General features: G+C 43.4%; 1 protein-coding gene across 9 annotated transcripts in view; it reads right to left on the minus strand.

Moving 5' to 3' along the window:
* Positions 1-21743, minus strand: part of KAZN (kazrin, periplakin interacting protein) — a 712699-nt gene that overhangs the window by 165245 nt on the left and 525711 nt on the right. Inside the window, exon 1 of one of the 9 annotated variants that reach the window (XM_074934070.1) lies at positions 15014-15172. The exons of the other annotated variants lie outside the window; for them this stretch is intronic. Within the exon in view, the coding sequence (XP_074790171.1) occupies positions 15014-15089 (76 nt within the window). The 5' untranslated portion in view covers positions 15090-15172. Of the gene's footprint in view, positions 1-15013; positions 15173-21743 lie in introns of those variants that run through there. 9 annotated transcript variants of the gene reach the window in all.

Consider the following 21743-nt stretch of genomic DNA (forward strand, 5'->3'; position numbering starts at 1 on the left):
GCATAGCTACAGTGGAATAATTATTCTGCTAGCACTAGGCCAGTCAATTTCCCTATGTAAACAAGCCCCTATAGACAAGCCCCTAGTTTCATGGCAGTTCATGCTTCAATTCTTGAAAACATCACCAATAGATAGCTATGGAATTAATGCATATAAAAGATTTCTAGACCAAGTGATGAAGGCCACAGTTAACTTTGAAATAATTAAGAGCTAACTATATTTCAGTTTACATAATTAAACTTACACGGCATTATAAGGAGGAGTCCAGATATTTTATGCTTTAAGATCTGATTGGTGATTATAGATTTATCTATGTAAATAATGGAATATTTCTTTAAAATGTTTGAAAGTTTTGAATAAAAAAAGGGCATTTAGGGCTGAAGTCACAGAAATCTTGAGCCTTTACAATCCCATTCCTTTCTACAAAAGCACAAGAACTTTTCTAAGAAAAAAAATTAACCACCTACCCACTCTTTATGAACTGTGGATGTGACCCAAAGCCCACTGAAGCCAATGGAAGCCTTTTTATTGACTTCAGTTGGCCTTGGATCAGGCCCCATTTGAATTTTTATTTAAAGGAATCTATGTAACCCGTTTGATATGGCTTCTGGGTGTATTTTTCTCTGTGCACTTATTTTAAAAAGTGTATTAAACACATAAACAAGCAATTCCCTTTCACAAAACCCATGCTTGGGAAATAAGTGTCCTAGAATGAAAGGTGTGTGTGTGTGTTGGGGTGAATCTATTCTCCGATTTGAGGATCAGAGAACAGAGTCTAGCTTGCATAGGCCAACTTCAGGGGTAGTTCAGGAAAAACTTCCAGAGGTACAGTAATGTACTGAATAAATAAACTGAACATTTGCACCAAGACATTTCAGTTTCAGCCTCGTGTAGCTTTAAAACTGAACAATGGATACAGTTCACGCACAAACCTACACAGGTCATTGGGCCATACCCCTCAGTCCGTATGCTGGCAGGGCTCCTACTGACTTCAGTGCCTGTACAGAACTAGTATTCTTCGCTCAGCAATTTACCCTAGGCTAGAAGAATGTCTACAGAACACACACTGTGTAGTGGGGACTTATGAAAATGCAAATTGGAGCCTGTCTTTTCTCTAAAGTTACTGAGAAGGTCTATGTGCTTTTAGGTTTGATACTAGGAAAAGCTTTCTAACTCTAAGGGTAGTTAAGCTCTGGAATAGGCTTGCAAGGGAGGGTGTGGAATCCCCATGATCGGAAGTTTTTCAGAAAATGGTTGGACAAACACCTCTCAGGGGTGGTCTAGGTTTATTTGGTCCTGATTCAGCACAGGGGGCTGGACTAGATTACCTCTCGAGGTCCCTTTCAGCCCCACATTTCTGTGAACTGTGATTCTATGACCAAGATGGGGCGGCTGCATGTACCGAGCAGCAATTTCACCCAGCAGACCTTCCCAATAATGATCCTGAGAAGTGCTGAGCGTCCTTCACTTCCACTGGTTTGAAAAAGCAAGCAAGGGTGCTCAGCACCTCAAGGACTCAATCCCAGAGCTCAGAGAGGAAATATCATGGCCTGAATTCAGCACTGCTTGTGGATTAAAGACCGCAGGATGTAGCCCAGGATATGGATTTTTAAAGCCAAGACTGTCCTCCAAATATTCAAATGAGCTACTGTTGTGTAGCGAAGAGGTTGAACTGATTAGTGGGTAAATCACTCACATACCCATTACAGCTGAATCTAGGCTCAAGCGCACTGTACCTGACCCTGCAGGGTCACAGAAAGGCGACTCATTACATCATGTCTGTGGAAAACGTGCTCTGGGAGTGAGCTATTGAGGTGGTACAATCTTTCCCTCACACCTACACTATCCAGCCTGAATAGCTGAGGTCGTACTTTTTGCTGCCCATGCTCAAAGCACGGCAGCATGTGCACCTAACTTTAAGTCAATGGGTTTTAAGCGGGTGGTGAAGAGCTCACACTGATTTGGGACCTATATTACTGTTATTCAGCATGTGAATGCAGAGAAATTTAGTCTCCACCTCCCTTCATTTCTTCCATGAAAGAGGAAGAGGAGAAGCTGGTGCCAAATGGAGAAGAAAAATGGATGGTAAGGAGAAAGTCATCCCTAATTACCACCTACATATGGGACTTTATATCTCATTCCCCAAAGAGAGTATTATACAGTACAAGCTTGGGACTGTTTACAAGAAATTCATGCCACTTACTACTTGGTAATACAGTCTCACTCCACATATACAGTTTGTCTAATATGCTTTGCAGAGATAATAGGACAGTTGGTATGCAGTCTCAAGATCAACATGACCGGAAGCCGGCATAGGTGGACTCTCACCTGCTAGCAAGTATTAAACTAAATAAATCTTCCCTCTATTTCCCTTCCCTACTCTTCTGAGAGTAGTTCTGATTCGGTTTCAAAATTACTATTATTTTTTTCTGCTTGGGAGGAAAGTTAGAACTTGGAAGTCATGAAAAAAATTAAAAGAATGATCATCGGTTGGGAAAACACGGACTGCCAAACGAAGATTTTTTTTAAAAAAATCCCTATTTATGTTACTAACACATTTGATTATTAGAACTCAGGTCTTGATGCAGTGATGTACCTAAGCATGAGAGGTTTCAGAGCAGCAGCCGTGTTAGTCTGTATCCACAAAAAGAACAGGAGGACTTGTGGCACCTTAGAGACTAACAAATGTATTTGATCATAAGCTTTCATGCATCCGATGAAGTGAGCTGTAGCTCACGAAAGCTTATGCTCAAATAAATTTGTTAGTTTCTAAGGTGCCACAAGTCCTCCTGTTCTTTTTAAGCACATGAGATACACCATTCACCACATGTGATTAAAATTAGGCCTATACCTTAGTGAATCTGGGTCCAAAAGTGTATTGAAATCAGACCTAGTTACTCCATTTATGCTGGCTATTAAAGTGGTGCATCACTACTTCTGTTTAAAGGTCGACCTTTCCACACCCTCTAAAACCAGTATGATTAGTTGGATTCCTTTGAAATTTGATGTGCCACAAGGCAGGGATAATGATCTAAATTTGGGGTATTTGAGGCAGGGGTTGCAGAGATATAAGCCCTAAAACAATAGCCATTTTTCAAAAAGTTTCTAGGTTTTGGGGGGTGGGGTGGGGTTGTGTAGTGCTAGAGATCAAACTATTGATGTGATATGGGTTCAAATGGTCTCAATCTGTCAAGTTTTACCCATTATGGAGCATGATACCCACTAAATCTTTGGGGGACCCAAGCTGAGAACAGTATTTAAGAAAATACACATTTGTACAGTCTGCATGGGCCACTACAGAAAAACTGGCCAGAGGGTTTCCATTCCCTTCATCTTGTGCTTAAGGCTTGACTCTTGTAAGTGCTCTAAAATCCGAACAGTTATGCAGAATGCTTTGCAATTTGGGGCCATTTGCTCCAGGGTAGCATTAGAGATCCGAATTTGGGGCCATTTGACCAATGGATTCCTGTGTCACAAGCTCCGCAAACAAATTTCCCTTCCGCAGCCTTGTACAGTTAAACGGAGATCCTAACGGCTGCATGAATCACAGACCTCGCTGAGTTTCATGGCTGTGAACAACTCACCCTTCAATTAACGTAACTGAGGAGGATACGTTAATCACACGTCCCCACCTAAAACAAAAGGAGTTTTAGACTGAGTGGTTGGAGGTTGGAAAATTTGAGTGTCACAGGCAAAAACTGTATTTTGGAGGGAACGTAATAAACGTATTGTTGGGGAAAAAAAATTAGACATATGAATGCCTCTGGAGAAACGGAGAGAAGGACATTAGGGGGCCGTGGAGGGGAAGAGAGAGAGGGGGGTTTGGGGTTGTAGTGAGTTCAGTTTTACCCAAGGCAGTGCATGGCACCCCCTCTAAATCCATGTTTTGCACCGTACAATCCGTGCGAGCAAAAGGAAGAGCTGCATTTGTACCTTCGGAATCTATAAGGCATGATTTCAGTGCAGAATTAGGGCTTCTGATTTTAGGTTTTAACTGATAAACACCAATAAAACACCCCGAAGAGCAGAAAAAAAAATCAAATTGGGGTTTAGTCAAACAATGAAAAACAACAGAAATGGTTACTGAGATTCTGTTGACTTCACCCCATTCCCAGTGCACTTTGTTTACATAGGCGATGTCCCTGCTCCTTGCCTTGTATCTAATTGCTTATCAGCTATGGGGGTGTGATTTCTAAAGGGCACTAACGTGTCGCACATTAACGGATCCATGAAAACCTGGCTGATAAGCACTAAAGGTTTCCTAGGGTGCTTTAACATAGCGCTGTTTGAAACAGTACTACGTTAAAACTCACCAGGGACAAACGCACTAAATGCTAAACCAGGGAGTCAATAACACACACAAGACATTTTTACACATATAATCCAAATTAGAATAGATCCCATTTAGACAAGAATTTTGGGAAACACCTAAAAAAACAAAGGTTTCAGAGTAACAGCCGTGTTAGTCTGTATTCGCAAAAAGAAAAGGAGTACTTGTGGCACCTTAGAGACTAACCAATTTATTTGAGCATAAGCTTTCGTGAGCTACAGCAGTATGCATCCGATGAAGTGAGCTGTAGCTCACGAAAGCTTATGCTCAAATAAATTGGTTAGTCTCTAAGGTGCCACAAGTCCTCCTTTTCTTTTTACCTAAAAAACAAACAATCTTCTCAAAGCAAAGGAAAAACTCCCCTCCCCTGCAAAACCCTGATTGTGGGACATTTACATAGGATTTTTTTTTAGCTCCTGAAAATTAATAACCCCTCAAACCAGAAGTCCTATATGTCTGTTATATAATTAGCCAGGCACTGGGGTTTTATTACAAAGGGTAGTGTCAGTAGTGAGCTCGGATATGACAGCAGTCTAAGTATTTATTATCTGCATGTGCTCCAGGTAGAGCGAGTGTGGTCAGAGCCAGGCATCGCTCTACTGACTTGTGTAGGCTTTAGTTTGCTCTGTTTGGTAGAGATGTGTTTGTGAGATGTGTGGATTACTTTGAGGTGTGCGACAGCTGAGATTGTGACACGAGGAGATCTGCGTGTTGCAGACTCGTGTGTGTGTTTGGAAAGGGAAGAGGTCCCTGGGTACGTTCAGGATGTAGTATGCATCATTTCTATTGAGTTTTGTGTAGGTTGTGTCAGTAACAGGGCATCAGGCTTTTATTATAAAGGCTACTGTCAGCAGCGAGGTGGAATATGAGATGATCTTAACGCTTTAACGATGGTTAATTGAAAGAGTAGGCTGTGTTGATACCCTGTGAATAAGTGTAACGGAGTTGTAAAAGGCCGTGAAGTTGCTCTTAAATTATATGCATGTGGTATTCTTTTGGGGGAGTTGGCTAAGTGTGTGGGTGTATGCCAGGCTCTGGTACCTCCAGAATCTCAGTAAGAAGGGTCAGCATGAGCATGTGCATATTGAGGCATTGCTTAAATAGGGTAGAGGGAAGGTGGACTGGAAACCATTTTTTTTCTTTTTGTCCTTTAATGGTGTTAGATGGGATTCTGTGGGTTGTAAAAGGAAGTAAAGAGCTTGTACTTGAGTCAACATTGTAACACTGTTGCAAAAAAAGCGAACATCATTCTGGGATGTATTAGCTGGAGCATTGTAAGCAAGCCACGAGAAGTAATTCTTCCGCTCTACTCCGCACTGATTAGGCCTCAACTGGAGTACTGTGTCCAGTTCTGGGTCCCACATTTCAGGATAGATGTGGACAAATTAGAGAAAGTCCAGAGAAGAGCAACAAAAATGATTAACGGTCTAGAAAACATGATCTATGAGGGAAGATTGAAAAAAATGGGTTTGTTTAGTCTGGAGAAGAGAAGACAGAAGGGACAGGATAACAGTTTTCAAGTACATAAAAGGTTGTTGCAAGGAGAAGGGCGAAGAATTGTTTTTCTTAAACTCTGAGGATAGGACAAGAAGAAATGAGCTTAAATTGCAGCAAGGGAGGTTTAGGTTGGACATTAGGAAAAACTTCCTGTCAGGGTGGTAAAGCACTGGAATAAATTGCCTAGGAAAGTTGTGGAATCTCCATCATTGGAGATTTTTAAGAGCAGGTTAGACAAACACCTGTCAGGAATGGTCTAGATAATACTTAGTCCTGCCATGAGTGCAGGGGACTGGACTAGATCACCTCTCAAGGTCCCTTCCAGTCCTATGATTCCAACAACTATGGGTTGGCAGCATAAAGGTATGTATGTTAACAGGGTGTATTGGAGCATTGCTGAAAGAGGGCAGAGTTAAGGTTACATGGGCAACCTTAATTCTGCATTTCCTGGTTTTCAGAATTTTGCGTTTTCCACAACTCAGCATTCTGCAAGGGAATGGCACAACGCCAAGCAACCTTAACTCTGCATTAATGTAGGGTTTTTTTTTTTTTAAAACCTTGAAATACAAAGAGTAAATTCAGTCAGGTTGGGCAGTTAAACTAGTTAGGTCAATTGCATTCCCTGGCTTCACAAATACCATAAATAAATAAATAGCCAGCTCTTATATAGCACTTTCATCAGTAGAGCTCAGAGTGCTTTACAAGGAACGTAGCATCATTTTACAGATGGGGAAGCTGAGGCACAGAGAGGTGAACTGACTTGCCCAAGGTCACCCAGGAAACCAATGGCAGAGCTGACAACAGAATCCAGGTCTCCCAAGAGTTCCAGTCCAGTGCTCAGTGGAAACACTGCCTCTTCTATAACAAGCACACTGTGGTTGTGTTTGGGTTGCTAACAGAGCTGGTGGGGAAAAAAAAGAGGGGGAGGAGAGGAGAGGAAATCCTGAAAATGCTGATTATTTTTCCATTTTTTCATCAAAATTTTGAAATTCATTCAGCCAGCTCTAATTTGTAGTACTGAAGAATAAAGTTTGAAAACCAAAAACCCCTTCAAAAACTGTCTTTGTTCATATGTTTTAACTCAGATTGAATACAAAACGTTACTCAAACAGACGGTAGGATTTTTTAAAATTAAAATGTTCTTTGGGCACATGCAGGCTTTGTGTAACACTCTCCGCTAAGCGGGAGCCAGAAATAATGCTGCTTGACTTCCGCAACAAATGAAAACTAAGCAATAGATCAAATTTCACCAGGCCAGTTCACTTCAGAAGAAGTTGGGGATTTTCTGAAATTCAGGCCACTTAATTTAAGCCACCTAAACATGGGGGAGTTTGGTGACCAAATTTGAAATAACTGATCTATAGTTTTCTGAGACCACATTACTGGTTGTGTGTTTCATAATGGAATCTCACACAGACAGTGAAACGAACTCTACAGATAAGAAAAGGAGTACTTGTGGCACCTTAGAGACTAACCAATTTATTTGAGCATAAGCTTTCATGAGCTACAGCTCACTTCATCGGATGCATACTGTGGAAAGTGTAGAAGATCTTTTATACACACAAAGCATGAAAAAATACCTCCCCCCACTCTCCTTGTAAGGAGAGTGATCACTTTAGATAAGCTATTGCCAGCAGGAGAGTGGGGTGGGGAGAGGTATTTTTTCATGCTTTGTGTGTATAAAAGATCTTCTACACTTTCCACAGTATGCATCCGATGAAGTGAGCAGTAGCTCAAGAAAGCTTATGCTCAAATAAATTGGTTAGTCTCTAAGGTGCCACAAGTACTCCTTTTCTTTTTGCGAATACAGACTAACACGGCTGTTACTCTGAAACCTGTCATTCTACAGATAAGGTGTAAAACTCTTTATGGCGTCAAGCAATTTGCTATCGTACGGAACATTTTGTTTATGGGCGATTAGGAATACGCAGCCTAATTGATCATGTCAAAGACGCTGATGAAGACATGCCTCCATTCCTGATGGAGTTGTTTGTTTAAATGTTCTCAACTGGCTGAGAAAGAAATCACATTCACACAAAGAAAGCAGAGGCAGTGAAGCGGACAATACCCTTGGAAAAAAAAAGAAGGTCTATGAAATGCTAAATAAGAGATGTGATGGGCCAGTTTATAGGGTTACTATTTTGTCATGACCACATTACACAGAGCCACAAGTACGCTCTGCTAGTTTCTCCTAGACAAGTGGCAATAAACTTTTTATAGCATTCCCACATCATCATGTGTTCAGTTTATGCCATATATATATCTCTCTCTCCAATTACACAATGTGTTAATTCACTTCCTCTGTTCTGCTTTAGCCTCACATGGTTTCCCCCCCCCCATTTAAAAAGAGGGGGAAGCTAGTATCATGGCTAACTGGAAGTCAAGAGATCCAGGTTATAATACCCAGACTTCTTGTGTGATCGTAAGGAAATTTACTAACCTCTCTGAGCTTCCATTTCCCCATCTGTAAAATGGGGTAATAAGGGTTAGTGACCTGTCAGGGTTGTGGCGAGGCTTAATTAATGTTTACAAAGTACACTGGGGCCTGGTCTGCACTACAAAGTCAGTTGCAATGTTATTGTAGCCTTGTTGATCCCAGGATATGAGGATGTGGGAGATATCTTTTATGTTGGACCAATAATAGCTATTATCTCACACACTTTGTCTTGCTACAAAATTAGGTCATTCAACTACATTGCTCAAGTGCTGAGAAAAATTTCACACCCTGTGCAATGTAGTTAGGCCAACCTAAACCGATCCCATTAGGTCAATGAGCTGGCTACCACCTCTGGATGGAAGAACCCCTTCCATCGCTGTAGTCTCTACAGCTTGGCGCTGCAGCTGTGCCGCTGTAGCGTTTCTAGTGTAGACAGACCCCTGAGGTCATCCAATGGAAAGCACAATATGTTTATTTAGACTAATCAAAATGCTCCTAAAACATTAAGGGCAAACTTTTTGGCCAGCCCCATAATATTAACAGGCCTACCTGTGTGCCTAATCCAAATACACCCAAAAATCTTGCAGAAGTTTGTCCACTTTGCATTTGAGCCATTTCCAGTTTTGATGCAAAACCCATAAATCTGCCTAGATTGGCTTGAACCAGGGCACAGTGTGATTTTACAAGGAAACTCAAAATCACGCCGTTTTCACATGGTTTCAAGTTCATGAACAGACACAGTTGATCTGATAGCTTTCATGACCCCTTCTGTGACATAAATAAGTCAAAGACAAACACGGATATAAGCTGCACTGGGTACACAGACATTCCAATAAGGACCTACAAGAGAGACCAAGTTAACAAGACTTGGATTAGTCTGCTAGGGGCAAAGGTTATAGCTCTTGCAGAAGAGGTTTGACAAGCTAGTTCTGGGGAACAGCCTGGGGTATTTCTGAGAGAGAGAGAGAGAGAAACAATCAGAGATCATTAAAAAGAAAAACAAACAAGGACACCTTTTCTGGAACTAGAGCAAGGAGATGCACAATCGTGTTTTCTACGAGATTATAAAATATCCACTCTTAGCAGCAGTTGGTAAACAGGTGTGGAAGGGCGAATGAGCCCCTGGATGGCTGTCAGAGCACAATTTGTTTTTTGGCTGTTTACGGAAACCACAGAGCAGTACAGAGGGTCTGTACCTCAGTCGTATAGAGGGAGAAGAACTCTCTCTCTAATATGGAGAAATTGCTGGGACAGAATATCAATTAGTAAAGATGAGAACGATGAATTTTGGTGATGGGAGTGAAGGGTTAAATAGAAGGTAATTCTTCTTATTAATTACTGTATATGTATTGTGGTATCACCTAGAGACTCTTATCAAGGCCTGGGAGTCTCATTGTGTTAGGTAGATACAAACCATCAGTCATACTTATAAGGCCCCCAGCACTGCAGTATCTGAGTGTTTTCAAATCTTAAATATATTTATCTTCCGAACTAAGGCCATGTCTATACGTACCACACTGCAGGAGCGCAGCTGGACCCATACACGTCGGGTGAAGACACTCTCTCCCATCAGCATAAAAAACCACCTCTGCGAGCGGCAGAAGCTGTGTCAGCAGGAGAGCTTCTCCCGCGCCGCTGTGCACACGAGCGCTTACATTGGTGTAACTTATGTCACTCAGGGGGGTGGAATAGTCACACCCCTGAGCGACATATGTGTTGCTGACATAGGCTATGTCTACACTGCAGCCGAAGTGACTTGCCCAGGGTCACACAGGGAATCTGTGGCAGAGCAGGGAATCTGGATCTCCCACAGCCTATGGGACACCCTAACCACTGGACCAACCTTCCTCTCTACAAACGCATAATGAAAACATAGCCCCCTTCATCCACAGTGTCCTAATCAACACAAGAAACATTGTCAGAGGGAGGAGAGGGATTTAAAGCCAAAGAGGGTTTGGAAAAGTTTATCATCACTTATTACAGTGATGAGTGCCTGGCTCAAGGGTCAGCTCTTCAAGGTGAATAAGCAAATTTATTGCCATGCGAACTAAGCCTTGGCTGGATCAAGAGAGCAAGCAGGAATTTTAAAAGACAAGGATAGAAATGTTTTATGGGTGGGTATAGACAAAATGGATCAGAGTAACTGGTGCCAACAGTAAAAAGAAAAGGAGTACTCGTGGCACCTTAGAGACTAACCAATTTGAGCATAAGCTTTTGTGAGCTACAGCTCACTTCATCGGATGCATACTGTGGAAAGTGTAGAAGATCTTTTTATACACACAAAGCATGAAAAAATGGGTGTTTACCACTACAAAAGGTTCTCTCTCCCCCCACCCCACTCACCTGCTGGTAATAGCTTATCTAAAGTGATCACTCTCCTTACAATGTGTATGATAATCAAGATGGGTCATTTCCAGCACAAATCCAGGGTTTAACAAGAACGTCAGCCCCCAACTAAAACCCCTCCAACGCATTATTAAGGATCTACAACCTATCCTGAAGGATGACCCAACACTCTCACAAATCTTGGGAGACAGGCCAGTCCTTGCCTACAGACAGCCCCCCAACCTGAAGCAAATACTCACCAGTAACCACATACCACACAACAGAACCACTAACCCAGGAACCTATCCTTGCAACAAAGCCCGTTGCCAACTGTGCCCACATATCTATTCAGGGGACACCATCACCGGGCCTAATAACATCAGCCACACTATCAGAGGCTCGTTCACTTGCACAGTGGCATGGGGATGCTAAAAAAGACAACACTATTTTGGCCGAAGCAGCAAGCACAGCCTGGATGGAAGTTAAAGACAATAATGGCTGTTTTATTGTCATATGGGACACCTCCTCCCCCCCCCTCCCCGCAGCTCAGAAAAGCAGGTGCAAGAAACATTTTCATAGATTAAAGAGAGGCTTATAAGGAGGCATGAACATTGGCTATGGGGGATTTTATCACTCAGTGGATTTGAACAGGATTTCAGAATTAATGCATGAGTACTTTATTGTGTTGTTTATACAAATAGGGAAGATGAGAAGACAGACAGAATGGGCTGAGGCCATTCTAGGCTTACGATAGTGCTGAGAAAAATCAAATACATAAGTTGGGGAGTGTCAAGCAACCTTTAGCCACATTAAACACATTGTTTTTCTTTAATAATCAGTACCACTGCTTGGAAAGGTTCACTGGCCTGAAAGCATTTACCCTGGTCCCCCCGGCCTGCTTCTGGAATTGTAAAATCACACCATTCTGATTACTATATTGCTTTCATCCCCACTCCTACTTCAGTCCTGAGCTAATTTTAAGTAGGCAGTTTCTCACAAACTACTTGTATAAAAGCGGAATGCCTTTCCCAGCTGAAAGCTGAGGTTTCAAGTGTGGTCAATAAAATGGTCTAGTTAGTTTCGTTTTTGCTTCTAGTCAATTGCTCGACAACCTTACTTTCAGGTTCTGGTGACCTAGCAAATTGCTGCAGGGGCAAGAAAATAAAAAAAAAAAAAATGTTTCCTTTATAATGAAAAGAAATATCATGGAAATATTTGGATCTAGTCTTTGTAATTTTTTAAAATAAAGTCTAAATGAGGGTCCTTTTAAAAATTAAGGGTAAAGCTGAAGTATTCCACATGAAAAGCAAAACACAGGATGAGTTGCAAAGGAAAGTCTCTGAAACAAACAGTGCAAGGCTTTTAAGCAGTGGAACAGAGCTGGTGGAAAGATGGAAGGAGGAGATCACTGCAGAATCCACGGACAGTGGGGCTTAAACTTAAATGGGCAGCTATGCTGGGCCAGAAATTTCTACAGAGGAGATTGACCTTTGGGAACCACTGAACCGCCAGAATATTTGCGTTGGTTAAAGACTTGGGAAAAGCCAGAACTATACAAATTATCTTCTTGCCTGGCTTGCCCATCTCTAACTGACACAGGCTAATAGAGAGAAGACATTGACCAATGCTAATAATAAGCGTTCTAAGATTGTAACTAAATTCATGTTGCAGGGCATGGGGAGAGGGGAAATGGAGGAATTTAATCTGTTCAGGAATTTCACACAGATTGCTTATTAAAAAGCAGAGTAACTAAGATCCTAACCCTGCAATGTACCATGTGCCCTCAATGCCCATTGACTTCAGTATCTCAGAGGATCAAGCACTACTATATAAAGATGGTGAAGGAGGAGCAGCATGATGTTTAAAAATCCCTTGACTATAGGAGGGAGGTGCATTATTGGAGAAAATAAGAATCTACAAATGTCCAGTAAATGTTCGGGGGTTCACATGGGAACAAATTGATCTAGTCCCTCTTACCAAATTAACTAGGATTAATGGTCAAGGTCTCTAAAGCCTAAGCAGCAAGTGTCATGCTCCCATTGACTTTCAGTGAGATCTTCGAGGATCCCTTCTGAAGCGGAGTGCTCTAGAGAGGCACCTCACTCCATATTCAGACACTTGAATAAGTAAGTGGCCTGATTCTCAGAACTTGAGAGCCAAATCCAAGCAGCAACCCTTCCTTTTAGGGTTTTTAACAACATAAAGCTTCTAATATTTCTGTTCAAACCACTGTCTGCTCTTGTTTCAAGTTCCAAAAAGACTCAATATGACAGATACCATGTCAAACTGCCCATAATATCACAGACAACACTTGGAGTAATGTAATGAGCCATAGCACTAAAGTTGTAACGAACGGGGCTCCCCTACTGGTTGGTCTCAAGATTGCTCACCTGTATGTCACATGGCCTATACAGCTAACAACCAGTACGAATTCTGCTGCAGTTCAAGCAGTAAGATTCTCGTGCTTTTAGATCAGGAAGATCTAGGTTTTATCCCCATTATTTCCAAAAGAGAAAGTTGTCAAGCACGGTGACGGCCAGGAAGTCAGATCTATGGGCAACTATGTTACGTATGTACGTGTGTGTGTCTCCTTTGACTTCAGGAGCTTAAACCATTCTACAAATCTAGGGTACAGGGAGTTTTCAGAAATTATATTCACAGAGTGCACATGTGTATATATCTCTATAGAGATATGCACCCTTGCAGATGCAGTGTAGATTATTACAACTACAGCAGTACACCTAGATAACGCACACACATTATCACACTATCACAGGAGTTAACAGTGCCAGCCATCATGAAACGGCTGAACAGTGTACAGATCCTACACTCACACTCAAGTTAACTCACACTGCCCGGTTCCCGTGTTTTACCAACTTGCTGCATCTGCTTTTTTTAAAAAACAGGATGATGTGTACACTGTTCGGCCAATCAGATTCTCGTTTTCGCTACCCATTCCCAGCCTTTTAAGTTGGAACGGAAATTGGCAGGTTCCTTATGTGGTGGGACAGAGTCCACCACAGACTGTTTCATAATGACTGTACTTTGGGATAAGGGGGAGTGAGGAGGGGGAAGAGGAGAATATGGGAGATAGGGAAGGAAAACTGGGAATATTGCAGAGACTCAATTATTTTCCGCTCAAAATAAAGGGCCAGAGCAATGAAGCTCCACCCTTTACATCAGCTGAGGAACTGGCCCAAGTTCCTTAGGGGCATTTTATGCCAAGATTTTCCATCTGATCCACAGGCTCATCTGCGTTTGAATGAGAGCGCACCTCGTACACAATTCAGGCAGCCTGGATACAATTCCTCACCTGCATCTTCCTATAGTCCCACACCTGAATTACTCACAAGCACCATACAATTCAAACAGAGGGTCAACTTGTAAACTTCCAGCCTGCTTGCAATCAGTTTATAACCTTAAACTTCTCTTCTCAGGTTTCTGTAATGACCTGAGATGGGCTAACTATACACAAATCAACCTAACACCACATGTATCTTCTCAGCACTGTAATTTCCCTTTCTGCGTTGGTGGAGGTGCTCAGTTTGAAAAATGCAGCAATCTTTCAGCCTGAGAGTATAAAAACTACAAAGAAGCCAGTTATTTTTAACCCATTTGCTGAGCAACTCGGCAGTATCGGAGGGGGAGTTACAAATAGTCTTAAACAGTTCAGAGAAAAAAAAACCCTAATGCACATGAAATGAAACTGCAACCAGCCTCATCAGAAGCAAAGACAGGGAGTAAGATTACCCAAGGCAAAGAATGCACAACTGCCTCTCCACTGCTTTAACGCCAGGCACGCCGCAAACTGTATCTTACAATCCCATCACCGTACAGTGATCACTACAGTTTTGAAACTAGCAACAGGACAGTCATATTTCATACATACTTGAAGACTTTTTGGGGGCTGCTGCTCCTGGAATCAGCTTCCCAGGCTGAGCACTCACCTTTCTTTTAATATTGCAGTGACCAACAAGAGGTATTGCTTCTGGCCTTTCTGTTCATGATCCTCCGTGAATACTCAAACGGTTAAAACAACCGCTCCGCGAGTTAACCACTCATTCGCAAGTTCTGAAAGCAAGAACTTTCCCACACAGCTCCCTTTGAACATCTGCAGCCCAAAACATGCTTGCGTTTAACAGACAGGGTTGCTGTATTTTTTTTTTCTCCTCCCACAGACACAGAGCTTTTCCCCAGCAGCAAAGGAATGAAGGAACAGCAACTAACCAGAATTCTGAAGGACTGTTTGTTTCAATGAACAACCAGCTTGGAAAAAAATCACTGGGCGTGTAGTGACCCAAACAACAGGCAGGGCCTGAAAGGAGGACTCAATCAGCATTTTCCCATAAACGCACACACAAGTGTTGTTCCAAACTCTCCTAACCCGCGTCTAAGGCAGTGCGGTTCCGCTGGGACAGACATACCTGGCTTGGTCTCCTCGCTGTCCGATTTCATGTTGGGAGATTTTTTGGCTGCCCTGCGAATGGCTGGAGATTGCATTCTGTCACTCTCACTCTCCTTCCCCCGACTCCTCCCCAGCAGGGCAGGAAGTGCAATGTTCTCTACCTGTGCGGCTTGGAATTTGACCCCTTGGCAGGTTGCTGACTGTGCTCCCATGATGTCACTGGCAGGGGGGTGTGGTTTTCCACCCCGGGGGAGGTTTCTAGGCAGAGAATGAAGGTGCACAGAACAGTGAGGTCAGAATTCGTGGCTTTTAAAAGCTCTTTGGGCACCATCTCTCTCTGCCTCCCCCTCACTCCTGATTTCTGAGCTAATTCTGGTCACCACAACTGACTGGGTCAACTTTTTGCTGAGTCCTATAGATGACCTTGTCGGTGACACTTTGCAGAAAACAGGAGGGAGAGAATTTAGCACTAGCTGCCTTATATTGGGGGGGAAGGATTCTTCCCTTTCCAACTTGTTCTTCGAAGAAAATAAGCCCATATAATCAAAATCTGTCATACTCTGCAGCTCCTGTGTGATTAATGAACTCTATTAGGTTACTTTTATGAATAACACTGGAAGATCAATAACTCGGCAGGCAGCATGGTCCAGTGGATAGGTCACTTTACATAAGCTATTACCAGCAGGAGAGTGGGGTGGGGGGAGAGAAAACCTTTTGTAGTGATAATCACCCATTTTTTTCATGGTTTGTGTGTATAAAAACGTCTTCTGTACTTTCCACAGTATGCATCCGATGAAGTGAGCTGTAGCTCATGAAAGCTTATGCTCAAATAAATTGGTTAGTCTCTAAGGTGCCACAAGTACTCCTTTTCTTTTTGCAAATACAGACTAACACGGCTGTTACTCTGAAACCTGTCACTAAACTAGGTGACAAGCTGTATTCCAGCTCTGCCTCTGACCTGCTGTGTGACATTGGGCAAGTCATGTCCCCTTTCTGTGCCTCAGTTTCCCCCACTCCTTGTCTGTCTTGTCTATTGAAACTCTATGCTCTTTGGGGGTAGACACTGCCCTGATTGGGGTCTTTAGGCATCAAAAGTGCCTAAGTGATTTAGGCTCCTAACTCCAATTCTCAAAAAAGTGATGTAGGCAATTTACCATCAACTTTCAATAAGGCTGAGGCTCCTGTATGCCTAAGAACTTGTCTACATAGGGGCACCCAGTAAAAGTAACCCAAATTAACTAAGGGTGTGAATTTAAAGTGTCACATTATGTGTGTGTGAACTGAACACTCTTCTTCAGAATTAAAGTGAGCTTAATTTAATTGATCTTAATTCGCTTCATGAATTAAGTGAATTAAGTTAAATCAAATTAAGGTCTCTAATTCTGAAGAAGAGTGTCCACGAAGAGGTTTTACGCAATTTAAAAAGGTTGATTCAGATTCATTTTTGTGAGTGTCCCCCTGGAGACAATCCCTTTCCCTATGGCAGTGCAAATAGCAAGGAAGGGTAGCAGCAGCAGGTTGCGTATACACTATTCTCCAAGGTCCTACCTATACAATAACTGTGTCTACACTGGCCCTTTCTCTACCACATTATTGCTAACAGTGCAGCTCCATTGCTAACAACAATGGTGAGGAAACTTAAGCACAGGGAGGTTAGCTTCAGCTGTGTCACACTGTCTTGTACACGGGATGACTCAGGGTCGTGAAAATGGACTATCCAGCCTTGTGGCTGACTGGCTTGACTCCAGTTTGGTAGCGACTGAAAGCTGTTACCAGCTGCTGGCTGTTTGATTGTAGATTTTCACAGCCCAGTTGCAAGTGGATAAATAGCCACAACACAAACCCACCCCTTACCACTGGCAACTCTATCTCAGAATGGAGGTCAAGAACGGAATGGGTCATGGAGCCTGAACTCCCCCTGGAAATGGGGTCTCCAGGACAGGCTTGGCACTTTAGAAAGTGAGAAAATGGCAAGGGAGTGAAGGGGAACAAATACAACAGCAACAGGGTAAGAGAGGGAAATGGAAAGGTGTCTTTATAATATAACGGGAAGGTAAAAATACGTTGTAGGCTGAAGAGGCCATATATGAATGGGAAGAGGTCAAAGGGAACAGGCACAAGTTGTTACATTTTCTGCCATGATTTGGGTTTGTTTTTTTTAAAATCATTTAGGATGTTTTACAGCTCCTGCCCTCAAAACCAGGCCCTATTTGTAATTTATTTGCCATGTCCAACAGGTGGAGAAGGCAGACAACACTTGGGGTGCATGGATTTATGTCTGTCTCTTTATTGCGCTTTGTAATGGCAAAAGTGGAGCAATAAATACTGATTGATTGGATGGGTCAGGACCCCGGACGGGCAAACACATTCCCAGCTGCTGAGATGAGGTCATATGACCTTGTTCCACGCTACTGTCCTGCTAGCTGCTCAAGGCTGGTCTGTGATTGGCCGAGACAAGGTCACCTGACACTTTTTGTGTCTCGCTCACAACAATGCGGACTGCTTACAAAACAGCTCGTCTGGTTTATTTCCATTCTTCCCCACTCCCACAGGGCCAGCTTTAGGCATAGGCAACAAGAGGCAGCTAACTAGGCTGCAGCATGCCAGTGGGCACTGGAACACTGCTGAGGTCACTCCCCTCGAGGCAAGCGGAGTCCAGAGTAGAAAGGCCTCACGGAGCCAAACTTTCAGCCGCAAGGAGCTTACACAATAGCCTCACAAACCCCAATAACTGTGGTATATTGCCCTCTTGCAGCCCCTTCCAACTGCCAAAGATAGTGAACGAAGCCTCACAGCCTGCACGGCAGTAAGTATATGGGGAAACTGAGGCACAGCAATGTGAATCGACTTGTCCAAGGTCACACAGTGAGCAGCAATGCCAAGAACATAACCCAGATCTCCCGAGTCCCCCATCCCATGTGCCTTAACCACAAGCCAGGCTCCCCCATTCCAATGAATGCAACAAGCTAGCGTGGGATGAAACCAAGGGTCAAAATCTTTTCTTCTCACAGTCAGGACAGGTGGCATATAACCAGCAGTGGTTATCACTGACATCTCCCTTCTGAGAGTCTCCTGCAGATGTGTCTCTCTATACCTCAGTCACATCTGCCCCAGAATCTGAGCCATGCACATCACAAATCTCTTAACTACACAGCAAAAGCAGTTCCCAAAATCAGTGTCACATGCATCTCATTCCTGCTTCTCCTGCTAGGAGTGCACCATCTCCCTTTCACTGTCCACCAGCTCCATGCGGATACTTGCAGGGGCACTGGTTGGCAAGATGATGTCATTCAAAGCAGGCATCAGCCTTTCTCCCCGTGACAGCCTATAGTGTATCGTCAGCAACAGTCCAACATCCAGCAGGGTAGATAAAGAAAAGGAGGACTTAGATTCATAGATATTTAGGTCAGAAGGGACCATTATGATCATCTAGTCTGACCTCCTGCACAACGCAGGCCACAGAATTTCACCCACCACTCCTGCAAAAAACCTCACACCTATATCTGTGCTATTGAAGTCCTCAAATCGTAGTTTAAAGACTTCAAGGAGCAGAGAATCCTCCAGCAAGTGACCCGTGCCCCATGCTACAGAGGAAGGCGAAAAAGCTCCAGGGCCTCTTCCAATCTGCCCTGGAGGAAAATTCCTTCCCGACCCCAAACATGGCAATCAGCTAAACCCTGAGCATATGGGCAAGATTCATCAGCCAGATACTACAGAAAATTCTTTCCTGGGTAACTCGGATCCCACCCCATCTAATATCCCATCACAGGCCATTGGGCCTATTTACCATGAATATTTAATTACCAAAACCATGTTATCCCATCATACCATCTCCTCCATAAACTTATCGAGTTTAATCTTGAAGCCAGATAGATCTTTTGCCCCCACTGCTTCCCTTGGAAGGCTATTCCAAAACTTCACTCCTCTGATGTGGCACCTTAGAGACTAACAAATTTATCTGAGCATAAGCTTTCGTGAGCTACAGCTCACTTCACTGGATGCATTCAGTGGAAAACTTCACCTTTGGGTTTGTCACCTCACAGTCCTGTCTCATATCTGCCCCACAGGAGCACTGTAGGCATACTTCACACTGCCCTCCTGGAAGCTTTTTGCAGTCGGTTGTAAGGCCTCTCTCCCCTGTTGTGAATTTACAATCAGGAGGAGCTGTAGGACACTGCTAGATGCATCCCACACTCCCTTTGCAGCAGCTGGAGTATTTCCATCGAGCCAGCCAGGCAGCAGAGCTGGGCCACAAAGTTCAGATTCTGAACCAACTACCTCTAACGCCCAGAATCATTTGGATCTGTGATTTTGGTTCAGACCCCTCTACTAGCCACATGTGCTTTCTGACACAAAACAGGCAGTCTAGCCAGCACCCACAGACAGGGGATCCATTATGTACGGGGTTTGCCTGTGACTCAAGACTAACATTCCTAGGCCTCCGTGCTGCACGCTGACTTCTCACATTTTTGCAGCAGCTGTGCATGTGAGCTCATTTTGCTCTTTGTAAATAAGGCTGTAATCCCATGCGGGCCACCCGTATTTCCCTGGCTCGCTGTGGTTATGAACCAGTTACTGACTATAAAGGAAGAGGGGAGAGAGAGAAAATAAAAAAACCTCACTGTCTCCACATTACGGTTTGAAATCTAGGCTGTGGAATTACTGCCTTCCCAAGCGAGGCCCCGCTCTCTTCTTGTTATGATTCGGGTCAGACAATGACCTGTCGCCCTGACCCGATGCTGACATGAAAGAAGGCAAAAGGGTGACTGGTGACAGCTATGGGAGAAGGTCAATTGGCAGTTTCCATTTGAAACATCCTCTTTCCCAGGGGCTGAGAGAGAATTTGGTCGTTTTAATCCGCTCTAGACTGGAGAGATGGATTTTCTAAAACGGGAAGAGAAAAAAAAAAACCTTAAAGGGTTTGTTGTTTTCTCCTCTTTTAAATTATTGCTACTTTAGAGGTATCCAAAAGGTTGTTTTGATCATATTCTGGTATGGTTTAATTTTTGTTGGTTTACTGTTTTTAATTATCTATCTATGGTACTAACATGGCCTCCCTCACAATAGTTTCTGAACATCTCATGATCTGTAATGTATTTATCCTCACCCCACCCATGTGAGCAGGACAGATCTATTATACCCAATGTACAGATGGGGAACTGAGGCACTCAGATGCTAATGGACCTGCCCAATGTCCCACAGGAAGCCTATGGCAGAGCAGGGATTGTGATGAGTGAATTCCCAGCCATGGGAATACAAGACACTAAGGGCTTGATCCTGAGAGGTGCTGGACAGTTGTGACTCTGATGGGAAGTCGTGGGCACTCAGAAGAACTGCATGGAAGATGAAAGTTCTCTTTCGTGAAGGATTTCGAGATTTCAAAACCTGGCTTCATTTGGAATGGGAGGGAAAACTGAAAGTTTTGAAATTCTCCATGAAGGAAAGTTCAGAATTGTTTGTGTATTTGGGGTCAACTGAACGTTACCTTTCAAGAAAAAGTCAAAATTGAAATGAAATGTTTAGGTTAAAAAAATAATTGTCTTACATTTGCAGATACAATACAGAACAAATAAAACATTTTAAAATGAAAAGTCATTTCAAAATGAATATGGAACAAAATGTTTCCGTTTAACATCTAAATGACCTGTTTGGACACAGTCACCACACTCCAAGCCTTTATTCCCAAAAAAGGGAATTTCGGTGAAATTGGCCTGATTTCACAAAGTATTTTGATATCCCCAGAACAGCATGTTCCAACGGAATATGGTTCCATCAAAGTTTCTCCAACCAGCCTGCCTTGACCCTACCATTGTAATAGTAACAGGAGCGTCACTGTATTTGCAGTGTTTTCCTACAACGCCATGTTCTTTGCCAGCATCACAGCTGCTCTCTGGAAACAGATGCAACTTTGGGGATTAAAGACGAACCTGGAAAAATACTGTAGAATTTTGAACAGCGTTGCTCTGTGTCCTCATAAAACTGTTTGGAAGTGGGTTTTGTTTCTGTTGCCTATTTTAATAAGAGCCAGCTCCTACCATCTGCCTTTCTTGTGCTGTCTTGGCTGGTGAGTGGTGTTTGGCTTGGCACTGCCAGCCCGGATGTTGGCACACAACTGGCCAACGCTTGACATCACTCACGTTGCTGATGCCAAATGCCAGCCTGGAAAAGAGTCTAAGCTCCCCCAGCAAAGGACTGCTAGCATCCGGCCTTTAACCCTTTCAGGTATTCCATGGGAAAAGGCAGCATGTTTTCCACAGTTGTGTCCCCCCCCGCTTTTCCAGTTGCCTTGATGGTGACACTGCAGCAGGTATTCCATTTGGCCACATCCTGCGCACAGAAGGATCACACCCCTTGGGCAGCAAACCTTTTCCTCTGCATCTCTCCTTCCTCTCCTCCAGTCAGACCCAGTCACTGGTGAAGCTCTGCCTCCATCTTCTCTTCTCTCCTGCGAGGCCTCACCCCCCAATCTCGGATTCTCTCCACTCTTGCTTTCTTTCTCTCCTCTTCCCCTCCTGCTCTGCCACCCCCATGCGTCACTTCCCCCATCTCTCCATATGTATTAGAACAGAGGAATCACTGTTTCATCCTCTCCCAAATCCTGTTCATCCTTCACCTGTTATTCTCTTTCCTAATGTTTCTAGCCCCTTCTGTTTGATGCTCCTTCCACTTACTCCTGCTGATGCTTCACTTCCGCCGTCCTCCCACTCATTTCTTACTGATTCTTCCCCTCAGTTACCCTCCTCTCATTC

This window comes from Natator depressus, chromosome 18 (genome assembly GCF_965152275.1).
Source record: "Natator depressus isolate rNatDep1 chromosome 18, rNatDep2.hap1, whole genome shotgun sequence".
Lineage (NCBI taxonomy): Eukaryota > Metazoa > Chordata > Testudines > Cheloniidae > Natator > Natator depressus.